Genomic DNA, 13002 nt, shown 5'->3' on the forward strand with positions numbered 1-13002 from the left:
AGAGAGAACCTGAGTTCCCCAGAGGAAAAGCTTGGGGGTAAAAACAATGTGCACAAGAGCCAGTCTGGAAGGATTCAAATTCTGCTTCTGTTGTTTGCTGTGTAATCTTGGGCAAGTTTCTTAACCTCCCTGTGCTTCTGTGTTCTCTTCTGGAAAGTAGTAATATTAAATGAAGTACACACCACGTATGGTCATTATGAGTATTAAATGAGCTACTGAATGTAAAGATCTAGAATGATGCCTAGCAAGGGTTAGTCATCATTAAATGATAGAAATTATCAATACAGCCAGTGGAGCCCGATTTCTCCAGATGACACGGACCACAGAATAATGGTTTTCTCTGGCATTTTCTTCAATGGATGTGAGGAGAGGATAAGCTAAGAGTCTGAACAGTCATCCCCACCACTTTCAACACAGTCATCTGTGTAAGAGGACAGAGCCTGGGCAGTGGCACACTTCAACAACTAGCTCCCCAAGGTGGGGGGAAACCCTAATTTGTAGTCTCTGCCAATTTCCAGTGTTCTATGGCCACTGTGCCTATTTCAACTGACTCACAAAACTCCTGAAAATTTTGTATCACTGGACCTAGAACCTCAGTTTATCTGTAGTGAGTATAGAAAAATTTGCCTTGGGATGGAGGGATGGAGGGAAAGTAAAGAAGGGGGTCATGCTGTCTTGGCAGTAAACCGGGCCTCCTCTGGACTAAGCAGTAGTTCTTGAGTGTGGCCCATGGACCATCTGCCATGTTTGGGGTGTTTACAAAACTAAGCTCCTGGGCCTTGCACTGGATCGATTAAAGTGGAATCCTGGGCTGGGCACAGTGGCTCACGCCTGTAATCCCAGCACTTTGGGAGGCCAAGGTGGGTGGATCACGAGGACAGGAGATCAATATCATCCTGGCTCACATGGTGAAACCCCGTCTTTAGTAAAAATACAAAAAAGAATTAGCCAGGCATGGCGGCAGGCACCTGTAGTCCCAGCTACTTGGGAGGCTGAGGCAGGAGAATGGCGTGAACCCAGGAGGCGGAACTTGCAGTGAGCCGAGATTGTGCCACTGCACTCCATCCTGACCAACAGAGTGAGACTTCATCTCCAAAAAAAAAAAAAAAAAAGTGGAATCCTGGAAGTGGGGCCAGGAATCATCTTTAAACAAGCTTCCTAGGTGATCCTGACGTTTCAGAACTGCTGGATTAGAGATCTCTGACCTGTCCAAGAAGTCAGAATAGTCCACAAGATAGATGTGAATTTTACAGAATCTTTTCACACTGTGGTCCATTACCAACAGGGAAGAGTCAGAAGCCCAGGCCCCAACAGCACAAGGGCATGATTATAGATGAGTGAGGTGACCATGGACTAGTCATCTCTGTTCTCTCTCGGATCCATCCTTGTTTGGGGTAAACGGTGAGGTCAGTGTGTAAAGGCCCTGCCCTGCGCAGAGCACAGCTCTCTGTAGGGGCTTTGCAGAGCTACTGGGTGGGAATAGAACTGCAGGGAGGGTGGGAGGCCTGGAGTTTCTGTCCTTGGAGGAAGGTGAGCCAGGCCTCTCTGAGGAGGGAAGAAAACCCTGGACATACCCTTCCAGGGCTCCAAACTATCCGTGAATTGTCCCCTCTCAGCATCTTGGACTTTGTGGCTCTAACAACTTAAATAATTTTTATTACAAAAGGAAGAAAAGACCAAAACATCCCCAGAATTCTCCCATGGGCTTCCCCCTCCGCGCCAATAAATAAGGTATGGGAGACTGACCAGCGGAAGGGGTGGGGATCATGGTTCAGCAGAAGAGGGAGCTTAGCCCGGGGGGTGGCAAGCACATCCAGCCCACTTCCCACAGTCCCCAGCACTATGGTCACATTGGCCAGAACACAGAACTCTGCCCACTGACAGCAACAGTCTCTGGATGTGTCTTGAGGAGTGTGGCTGGGGAGGAATGTCATACCTCAGAATGGCCGGGATGGCTGCCCCACCCCTGTGGCCTTCCCAGTTCTGGACAGCATCGGGTCCAGCCAGCTCCATGCTGGCTCCCAGGGAATTTAGCAGCATCAACTGAGGTGCAAGCCCACCCAAAGGGGCCTAAGACAGATGGAATGGGCCCTCCCCAATGGGGGAGGCAGAGTATGAAAACTCATAGTGAGAGCAGGCTGAGTTGGGAGTCGCCGTGCCAGCCTCAAGGTCTCTAGGATAGAGGGGTCAACAACCACCCCCTCGCCAGCTCAGCTTGCAGCTCTATGACTACACCACGGCGGGGGTGGGGAACCCTGGTGTTGCCCAGTCAAGTCTCAATGATGTATCTCCATGGCAGAGGAGATGGCAGGAGCCAGTGCACCCCAGCACAGGTCCCTTCCAGGGCCAGCTCCCTCCTGGCCGAGAGGCTTCTGGACCCAGTACAGCAGTTCCAGGAGGGCAGCGGTGGAGTCCTTTCAGCTCCCTGCCCCGGACATGCCCAGTGGGTGGAAGCTGCCCTCTTCTAGCAGGAGACGCCCCAGGCGGTAGAGCAGCTGGGGGTACCAATGCACACCCTCCCCAGGGGTCCAGCTGCCCCACGCCAAGCTGTGAAAGAGTCTCAGGGGCCAGAAGGCCAACTGAGCCAGGTGGTGGTCAGCCACGGCCGCGAAGCAGGATGCCACCACATCTTCCACCACCAGTGTCCCGTGCCTTGTGAGTGGGGCATAGGCCCCAAGGGCCACGTGTGTAGAGACAGCTGCCACGCGGGCAGGCTGCAGGCCTGGCACCCCAGCCACCAGCACATACTGGCCAGGCTGCACGTGGCTGGCAAATGTGGCCCGGAAGCGGGCCGCCGGCTCCGTGTGATTGTCAGCTGTAAAGAGCAGGTGAGCGGGTGTGAGTGCCAGGCGGCGTGGGGGGTCCTGAGTCTCGATGACCTGGAAGGCTCTTAGCCTGTGGGGCTCGCGGTCCAGGAAAATGAGCACATCACTGAAGGTGGGGCTCCCGTCCTCCCCCATGGCCAGCACGCGGTCTCCCGGCCTCACAGCTGACAAGGCCACACGCGCCCCACTCTCCAGGCGTACCTGGGCTCCGGCAGGGAAGCAGCCGCCCGTCTTGGCTGCGGCCGAGTGCTCTGTGGGAGAAAGGGACATGAAGGTGTTACTGCTGTGTAGCTCGGCCTCCCGGTCACAACGATCCTCCCTTGGCCACCCCAGCCAGCCAGAGCTCCTCTTGCTCCCAGAGAGCCCCTGTCACCATATCCTGGCTCCTGCCCCCCACTTCCTATGCAGGCTTGAACCCACACTTCACTGCCCCCCATCCCCTCACTCCAATGTGATCTTCTGCCCCCTCCTCCCCAGCCTAATACTTTGCCAACAAGAGGAGCACAGTAGTGCTCCAAGACCCAGTGGATGAGAAGGAAAGGGCTGCCTCATGGAGCGGGAGGTTGCTTAGCTCCTCCGAGGCCTAGATGTTTTATTTCTCACCCCTTGCTCAGACACTCCCCAAAAATTGCCCTCTCAGGCTGATTCCCCAGGTTCTGTAACAGAGCTGGCCCTTTGAACGTAGGGATGTGGGAGAAGCCCACCCAGTGGGGCGAAGGCAGACTCCTGGGCAGCCTCGGAGTGAATGGTTGGGTCAGGAGCAAGCCAGGGGCGAGGACACAGTCACCATCTTCAGTTCATGTGCTGAGTCCCTGTGCAGGGACAGGACACTGCGGCATCAGCAAGTGAGCTGGAGAACAGTGTTTGGGGGTCAGGAGTAATGAACAGAAGTGGCCGTCGTGGGCTGGTGTTTGCAGTGAAGGGTGGATGGGGCTTGCAGTAGACACAGTTGGCAGGGAAGTACTGAGTGGAAGGTTCAGGGTGTGGTTGTGGGTCAGGGTAGGGTCAGGAATATCAACATGTGGGCCTGGGCTCAGTGTGCAGGTCTATGAGAGTGTGACTACTACATGCTGCCAGTGTGAAGGGCTGAGCCGGCAGCCAGATGGGGCTAGGCTGGAAGCCACACAGGAACCATTTGGAGCCTCCATGGCTGGGTTTGGTGTAGTTGACAGGGTGCTGACAAGACTTGAGGGAGGGGTGAGGCCCCAGTGCCTTCCGATTCTGATCAACAATGCGGCCAATCTGGGAAAATCCACTTTATTGAGTCCACTTTGTTTAGTCTGGCTCTCCTGGCTGGCTTTGCCCTGAAATGTCCAGCTTCAGGGCATGGGGGGTAGAGTTTGAGTTTGGGGACGCCTGCGCCCCAGGGAGGGCTGACCTGCAGCTGGGTGATGGGTTCGGAGCCTCTGGGCTCCTGGTCAGGCATGCAGGTGTCTGGGCATATCCCGGCCCCTGGCCCCACCACCCGCCTTACTCTGCACCAGGTGGGGTGGGGAGGCCTTTTCTGGCAGCCTGGCTTCCTCCATCTGTCCAGCTTGCTCTGTCTTGCACCTCCTGTGGCAGGCTCTGGACTGTGGGCCACCAGGTCAGCACCCAGCAGCCCTGGGACAGGGCCCTATCTCCCTAGGCTCCTACCATGACACTACCAGGCATGGGATGAGCAGGCAGTCAAGGTCAGGAGTAGCGTTGGAGAGCGCCGCCGATGTCCTCTTCCCCCGGATCCCTGCCTCCATCCCTGGGCGGGCCTCTTCACCTTCTTGGCACTAGGCCTCCTGCCCACGCCCTGCGGCCCCGGCCCCGGCCCCGGGCCCAGCCCCCCGGCGGCGGCTCACCGGACTTGACGGAGCAATGCACGTGGGCCTTTGACTCGTAATACACCCAGTCAAAGCCGGCCTCCACTGCCAAGCGCGCCAGCAGTCCATACTTATTGCGGTCGCGGTCTGATGTGGTGATGTCCACCGCGCGGCCCTCATAATGCAGGGACTCCTCTGAGTGGTGGCCGTCCTCGTCCCAGCCCTCAGTCACCCGCAGCTTCACACCGGGCCACTGGTTCATCACGGAGATAGCCAGCGAGTTCAGGCGGTCCTTACAGCGCTGGGAGAGGAATGTGCGCGAAATCAGCTGGAGCGAAATCGGCGGGAGGAGACTGCCGAGGTGCAGGTGTAGGCGCAGCCTCGCCCAGAACTCTCCCGCCACACCCACGGGAGCTGGAAGCCCAGGAGGGTGCTGTCCCTCTCCCTTAGGAACAGAGGGCCCTGAAGTGCTCCCTCCCTAGCATACAGCCTCCCCGGGGGATCTAGACCGCACGACGGTATCACAAATCTGGAGGAGGCATGGAGGCAAGCGCCCTGGCGGCGCCTTTTCTGGTAGGTAGAGGTCTCCTGCCTCCCTGTGCTGTCTTCAGCTCCGGGTATCCATCCCTCCACAGACAGGACTACATCTTTCAGCGCCCGGTCCCTCTGTGCCTCCAGCAGGAGGGCCAGCCAGCTGCCGGGAGGGATGAGTGGCAGCGGAGTCGACTGCCTGCGGCGGGCCTGCGAGGCGTGCAAGGCCCGAGGTGCCCAGTAGGTGTCACCGCAGCCTCAGGGCTGAGGCCTGGGGACGACGAGCTCTGGAGGCGCGGCAGGTGCAGAGCGTCTCAGCAGCTTCAGGGGGTGTGTTGGAGGGGAATCGCCGGCCTGCCTGGATCCCTCGAGCATCACCGAGGACTCCTGCCGGGACCCTCTTATAATCCCAAACCGGCCCACACCCCCGCTAGAGATGACAGGGCCAGGGAACCAGAAACCGGTGGACTAGCGCCAGGGCCGCCCAATGCCGGGCCACATGCAGCGTCTTCCTCTGCAAGGCGCATAAGGGGCTGACAATCCCAGACCTCCAGGACCTCTGCACCGGTGGCCCGCCCCTATACCGTGGGAAGGAACTCCATAAACCAAGCTTCTGATCTCAGGGAGCCAGCTCCACCACCCTCCTCATGTGGAGTTGGAGTAGAGCCGTGCCCTGGGGGAAGGACCCAAGCGGCCATCCCTGGTTGCTGCCTCCTGGTGTGCCTGGGTCCTGAGAGCCCAAGGGGCTGTGCGGCTGACTCTGAGAACCTGGGGCGGAGGCCTTGGCCTGAGGGGAAAGGCCCTTCCACCAGTCCTCGACTCTGAGATTCAAGGCGCCAACCAGTGTGGGCAGCCCAAGTCTCAACCTACCCCCACCCTGCAGAGCCTGGGCCTCACAGACCCTTGGACTCAGCCTCCTAGGAGCCAATAGTAGCTACAACCCAGGGCCTTGCAGGTCCTCGCTGGTGCACAGCCTGGCTGGGGGTGCTTACTGCCCAGGGAGGGAGTTCCGCTTGCTCCTTTGTAGACCCTGCTGTCAGGCTTCTAGCCCCCCACCTATGCCCGCCTGCAGCCCTGGTTCCCCGCCTCTCTCCCTCACTGCCACCGCCCCCTCTCGGGTCCAGAGCCCGGGCGTGCGCTGTCAATGATTGCCCAGCCCGTGGCCCGGATCCTTATCTGCATTCCTCGGCGCCCGGCCCGGCCCGGCCACCAGCCAACCTTCGGCCCCGACACCGGCCGGCCAGCCCCGGCGCCAGGGTGCATGCTGAGGGCCCTGAGTCTAGCTGCTCTTCCCAACGGATCTAGAAAGTCAGGGGCCTGCTTTCAGGGGGAAGCCTCGGGAGACCCCGGAGGAAGGGGGTGAAGGTCTCTCCCTTCGCGGACCTGGCTGCAGGGAAGGAAGTTTGCGCCTCTAAGCTTGGGTGGAGCGCGGGTCCTGCTCCCAGCATGCAGAGACTAGCGTCAGCCCTGTTCCCTGCCTCCTTCGGCATCTCAGCCCCTCTCTTCCACCACCAAGCCCAGGAATCCCCTAAGCTCAGTCCCAGAGCCCAAAGACTCCAATAACCTACCCTTCCACCGCAGTAGCACCCCTCAGCTCTCCGAACAGACACGTGGGCTCGCTGAGAGGGTTCCCTTTCCCACCTCCGCCTCCCCATTCAACTCTTCCTCGCTGTTCTTAACCCCAGACCCAGCCGGGACGGACGCTGCTCCTGGAGGGGGCAGCGCATAGAACCAAGAGCGCACAGGGAGGAAAGACCGTGGTGCCCCTACGCATCAAGAGATTCTTTGCCTCAGGGATGCCGAAAGGTTTCAAAATGAAAGGGGCACAGCTGTGCAGAAGGTTAGGCCGGGAAGGACTGCGTGGGTCCCGGAGGCGCAGGAGGCAGCCGGGTAGAGGTACCTCCGGGTGCCGCGTCTGGCTGAGCTGCCAGTACTTTGGGGCAGAGGAGCCGCCGCCAACCTGCTGGGCTGTGGGGCTTGGCAGCGAGGAGCTCTTCTAGCAGTCTCCGCCGGGCTTGGGGATGCCGACACTCCTGCCTGGACCCCTGGCCAGCCCATCGTGGGCAGGAGGCAGCGGGGCTTGGCGAGAGGGGCAGGTGCCAGGGAGAGTGCCAGCCAGTCGAGAAAAGGTGCCAGGGGGTGGGTAGGGCCGGGCAGGTGGCGGTGCTTCGGCAGCGGCGCGCTGGTAGGGCGGATCGCGCTCACCTGGGTCATGAGGCGGTCGGCGCCTGTGTTCTCCTCGTCCTTGAAGATGATGTCTGGATTGTAATTGGGGGTGAGCTCCTTGAAGCGCTCGGAGCTGCGAGCGATCTTGCCTTCATAGCGTCCGCTGGCGCCCAGGGTCTTCTCGGGCACGTTGGGGCTGAACTGCTTGTAGGCGAGCGGCACGAGTTTGCGCGGCGGTCGCCGGCGGCTGCCCACCACCCGGCCCGGCCCGCAGCCCCATGCCGCCGGCACCACCAGCAGCAGCAACAGGAGCAGGCAGAAGTGAAGTCGGGGCCGGAGCCGGGCGGGAGACATGGCCAGGGAACCCGGGGAAGCGGCGGGCGAGGGCTCCTGGTGGGCTGATGGGCAGGCGAGTCGACGGGAGCGCTGCGGGGGCTCAGGCGTCCAGGTGGCTCCGGGGGGCTCCAGGCGGGGGCGCCATGGGCGGCACGGTGCGGCCAGGGCCGGCGGGACTCAAGTGCGGGGCGGGGGCCCGGGGCCCGAGCTGGTGGCGGCGCGCTGTCCCCCTCGGCGCCTCGACTCTGAGCTGCCGGGCTCGCCGGCCGCCAATAAATAGGCCGGCCCGTTTGTTTTGGCAACGCGGCGGCGGCGGGGGGCGGCGGGCGGCGGGGCTGCGGGCCGCCGGGCTGGGCTGGGCTGGCCGGGCCGGCGGGCTGCAGGGCCCCGCGGTTAGCACCCCGGCCCGGCGGTCAGGCGGCTCGGGCGGAGCGGGAGCTGCTGCCGTCTGCGGCGCGGCCCGGGGCCGAGTGAGAGGGGAAATGGAAGAGATCCGGGCTCGGGCCCCGCGCAGACCGCACCCTACCCATGTCCCTGCCTCCTGTGCGCTCGACAGCGAACCTGCAGCAAGGGCAACACAGCCTCCTCCCCCTCGGGCGGGCGGCCCCGGCACTAGCCAGCCCTAGTCCCGCTCGCGCCTCCGCCGCGCGTCCGCCCGCCCGCTGCCCTCTGCGCCCCCTGCTCTGCCCGAGTTTGCCCTCCCCGCCTGGACGCGCCCCACCCCGCCCTGGCCTCGCCTACCGGCTCTTCGCGGCTCTGGGGTGCCCCGCCAGGCGCAAACCTCCCGGACAGGAGCTGCCACCCCCACGGAGACCGCAACCCACGGCGCGGCCGGACGCGAGGGGCGGGGGGCAGTGACCGGACCGCACAGCCGCCTACGGTGTCCCCTGCGGGGAAGCAAACCCAAAAGGCAGGAGGCCGCTCATAACCTGGTGCCCCACCCTGGCCCAGGCGACGCGCCCTTTCAGCTTGGTGGAGCGGGGTTCTGTATCAACCTGGTGCACATCCCACAGCCTGCCTGTTGGCGTCAAACTGGGGGTGGGGAGTCTAGCCTTTTGAAGAGTCAAATAGGGGGTTTTAAGTTAGAAACACTGTTAAAAGCGACAATATGAAGTTGCAAAGGGATAGGTCAATATGCAGAGAAGGGTAGCTAAAATGGTGACATCAACAGAATACCGAGGAACCCTGACTGACCATGTTAAAGAGGGGCCGCAAATATCTCAGTAATGAGGGCTTGCTATGAATGCCAAAATGATGCAAAGCCATCGGAACTGCTAAATAATTACTTGCTTCTATATTACACATTTAAAAGAGCAAAGAATATGTAGAAACAACTAGGAACGTGAACATGTGTTATGTGTTTTTATACGACATTCGGGAAAGCTGAATGAATTAGGATCCCTTCTGTCAAAACAAGTAAAGGCAAGTGTGTTAAAGGCAAACAAAAAACATCACCACCACAACACCAAACTATATGATTTGACTGTAATAGATTCTGCAAATCCAATAAAGGTAGAAATGAAAAGATGAGAAATAAAAAGGCTTAAAAATTATCATCCAAATTCTATTAATACAATAGGTACCATTTTATTGGTACTTATATTCCTGAATATTGGAGTTATTAGATATTATTGTACTACTTGTTCTACTTGCATTATCTAATTTAAACTCAAAACGGCCAAAGGAGCTATTACTGTCCACATTTTACAAATGAAGATATTGAAGTTCAGAGAAGATGAACAACTTGCTAGTGGCTGAAAAGCAGGGATTGAAGCCTATGACTCTGGCCCAGCCCCAGTTTTTGCCTAGGCAGGTGCATTGTCCCTCTGTGCAGGACCAATCCACCCAACACCACCGGGTTTGGGGCTGAAGTAGCTCTTCACAGATTTACTCACACTCTCTGGATCAGTTTTATAAACACAAATTCAGGATTGGATGAGACTCAAGAGAGTGCTTAATCTAAGCGCTTGAAAGGAAACTGAGGTCCACAGAAAGAAATTTAGGATTGCTCCACTAGGAGTGGAGTGGTGCCTGCAATGTGGAAACAAAATGGATCGCCTCCTTTCCTCCCCTTTGCCCGCACCTTCTCCCCACCCCGCATGTTCTTTCTTGCATTGGCATTCAGATTCTGTTTCCTAGTCAAAGATGAATGTTCCTTCTTTTCCCTGAAAGCTTTCCAAGAGCTTTAACTTGTATTTTCCAGGGCTCAAGAACTATCTCTGCGATATTCTCCATCTCCTTTCCCTCCTGCCCCACTACCTCAGATTTCTGGAGCAGGGTCAGTACCTCTCACAAACTAGACAAACAGGGGCTCTCTGTTTTTATGGAGCTGCATGAAAGAAAATTCCATAGGCTTCTGCGGTCACCTATCCCAGTGTTTAATAATATTCTTCTAGAGAAGTTTCGCCTTAAATTTAGTCTTTCTCCCTCCCTCTCTAATGCAAATTCAACTCATTCCTCTTTTTCTGGCCTTGGGGTTTAGGGCCATTATCCTGCTGATTATCCTTCATGCATTGTCTTGAAGAGTTGTTAAATTACTTTCATTCTTCTTTTCTCCAAGTAAGAGACAATTTCTTTAAGTTCTCTCAGAGGTTCTAATTTATAATCATTTATTAGTTTTTCCATTCTTCCTCTCATTTCTCCTCTCTCAGACTGTGATTCTAACCTATTAAATACAAATCTGGTAAAGATCTGATCCATGTCAAATAAGTTCTTATGCTGTAAGTGCTGCCATAGCTTGTCATCAGGTGTGCCACTGCAGCAGAGCCACCTCGTTGGTTGAGATTGGGCTTCACTAAGACCAGACCCTCCTCTGCCATGCTAACTTAGGAGCAGTGATAAGGGTGTGTGCTGGAGAAGCAGAGGGAGACCAGTGTATCAAGTTTTTTCTCTCTGCCAGGTGCTTTACACAATTAGTAAAATCTCCACAAGAATCCTCTGTGCATGACATTATTCTCCTTTTACAAATCTATAACTCCAAGATCTAGTTGCCAAGTAACTTGCCTGGGGTCCCAGAGCTAAAAGTTGAACGCAGAGCTTTTTCACTCCAAAGCTGTACTCTTTTCTCAGGACATAATGGTGCTCCAAGATCTGAATCTCAAATTTGGGTCAACATCAGTCCAACCTCCTTCAATGGAGGAAGGGCGGAGACTGGGAGCACCATAAAGTGACCTGGAACACTTTAAATCCAACCTGGGGCCTCAGTACCCGGGTCATTTCTTGGTTGCCTATGTTCTTAGCTGTTCAGTAGGTGTAGGGTGGCTTTTAAACTGGGCTAGTAGTTCCTTAGACCTATCAAACAAGACCTGGTTCTTTTTCTGATCATTGCCAGCCTCTGCCAGCAGTATTAAAATTGGACAGGGGCAGAGTATGCCACTCTGGAAGCTCCAATGGCCTACAGCCTGGGACATGTGACCTCATTATCAGGAGAGAGATGCAGTGATCGAGCCTCACTGGGCTCGACCCACCTGAGCCTGCTGGTAAAATCACTTTCTTCTCTCACCTTTAGATCTCTTCTATCCTTCAATCAGCTCTATTTTGAAGATAACAAATTATCTATTGCTTTGGATAATACGATTAATTTTTTGTTTAGAAAAGTGAAAGTTTAAAAAAAATTAGAAATGGAGGGAAATACATAATAGAACATAATTTAAATATCTACTTAGTAGACTACCATGTTAGCATTTTTAGTTAATCTTACTTTAACGCTATATAGTACAAATACATTGTACTTATAGTATATACATGATATTCTATAGCATATCTTCACATCCATGTACATACTGCATAGGTCCGCACTTCTATAGTCGACTAGTATTTTTTCTCCTAATCCTGCCACTCGACTGGATCAATCCAGCTCTAAATCCAAGGGTGGTAAGCCACAACCAGACAACTTTCAGGAATGCAGTTAGTCCAACACCCTCCAGTGACCCAGTGCACAGCAACCCTGGCTCAGTAGAAACAGTGGACGTGGAGGTGGCAGACCCGTGCCTGAACACCATCTTTGCTACCTTCTACCTGTGTGACCTTAGACATGTTTCTGAACTTCCATTTCTCATCTATAAAATGAAAATAATATCATATACCTCATAGAGTTGTTGAAAGGGTTAACAAATATAAGCTTTAAAGTACAAATGTTACTTATAATTCACTTTTATCCTCTGCTGGGTTCACTTAGGAATAGCAGCAGTTTTCTGATTCCTATTATTCATCTAGGGGGAATACATAAGGAGGCTCATGTGTGGTGCCCCAAGACAGCAGTGGTGATTAGGAGCCCCTACCTCTTTCTATTAGTGAATATCTACCTTGATGCTATTGTATAATAGGCCCATAAGAACACAGAATGCAAACAGAAAAGTAGAAGATACAGTTGTCCTTGAGGAATTTACTATTTAACCTTAAAGATAAATCATGAAAACAAAAGACAATTACAAAGCCACAAATGCTACTCACAAATGAATACAGAATAATGCATTATAAACTAGATAGGCTAATAGATTAGATGAATTTGGTCTAGGAGAATATGGAAATAAGAAGTGATTAGCCTGGGGTTAGACCTCTTGGATAAAATCAGTTCTGAAGGAGGGAAGGGAACGACTGAAAAGAATGAAGAGGATACTCAGGAAAGGGGAGTGGTACAAGCAAAGATGATGGCCTAGTAATGAAGAGCCAAGTTAGATGATCTAAGAAAGAGAGGAAACCCTAGTATCATCTCACAAAACCTTCACAAAAACCTTATGAAGTTCACACTATTATCTTAATTTTACAAATGCAGAAACTCAGGTTCACAGCTTGTCCAATAGGGAGCTGGAGTTGGAATCCAGGCCCCTGTTGACTCCATGGTAACAGTTTCTTGGCGAGTGATTCCCAGAGCAAGCATGCTGGGTTGTCCACCTCTGTTCAAGTCAACCATTTTCCTTCCTAAATTGAAGTAACTGTTTTTCCTCCCTCTAGAACTGTTACCTTCTTCTTGGGCTTTTAACACCTTATACTTTATTTGACTGACCACTTCCCCAACAGGATGGTGTCACTCTGACTTCTACTGTTGATTTTTTGAAAAGGTAAGCAACTCCTTACCTTTTCAAAATTACCTTACCAAAAGGTAAGCAAATTTGGCCCCATGTGCAGAAATAAAAGCATACCTTTCAAGCCTCTGATCAGTCCAGGTCACATTTGGAGATCCAACTAGAGCCACTCAAAACTAACAATGCTTTGAAAGCTGGCTGTTGATTAGAAATGGGAATGTCAAGTTACCTTTGCTCAAACAATAAGCTCATTACGAGGTACTTCAGAGAGAGTCAGGCATTAAAGACCTTGCTTTGATGACTTTGAAAAGCTAGGAAAAGGCAGAA

The 13002-nt window shown here is 54.5% G+C and overlaps 1 protein-coding gene across 2 annotated transcripts; it reads right to left on the bottom strand.

The window, feature by feature from the left end:
• Positions 1-1634: 1634 nt before the first annotated feature.
• IHH (Indian hedgehog signaling molecule) lies at positions 1635-8123 on the bottom strand. Of its 2 annotated transcripts, XM_005574335.4 has the most exons (3): positions 7355-8123; positions 4658-4919; positions 1635-3076 (listed from the first exon to the last, which is right to left on the bottom strand). In XM_005574335.4, exons 1-3 carry the CDS (start codon positions 7667-7669, stop codon positions 2418-2420), a joined length of 1236 nt encoding a protein of 411 aa, XP_005574392.1. In that variant the 5' UTR covers positions 7670-8123; the 3' UTR covers positions 1635-2417. The 2 variants fall into 2 exon arrangements, with proteins under 2 accessions (XP_005574392.1, XP_073866292.1); XM_074010191.1 differs by lacking the exons at positions 4658-4919; positions 7355-8123 and adding an exon at positions 4472-4571.
• Positions 8124-13002: the final 4879 nt, after the last annotated feature.

The sequence above is a fragment of the Macaca fascicularis genome, chromosome 12, assembly GCF_037993035.2.
Source record: "Macaca fascicularis isolate 582-1 chromosome 12, T2T-MFA8v1.1".
In the NCBI taxonomy this organism is placed as follows: domain Eukaryota; kingdom Metazoa; phylum Chordata; class Mammalia; order Primates; family Cercopithecidae; genus Macaca; species Macaca fascicularis.

Excerpts from the sequence above, each read along its gene's own strand:
- IHH (XM_005574335.4), bottom strand. The coding sequence starts at position 7,669 with ATGTCTCCCGCCCGGCTCCGGCCCCGACTTCACTTCTGCCTGCTCCTG. Across the intron at positions 4,920-7,354 it reads CCGACCGCCTCATGACCCAG|CGCTGTAAGGACCGCCTGAA; the intron begins GTGAGCGCGATC and ends TTCCTCTCCCAG. Across the intron at positions 3,077-4,657 it reads GCATTGCTCCGTCAAGTCCG|AGCACTCGGCCGCAGCCAAG; the intron begins GTGAGCCGCCGC and ends TTTCTCCCACAG.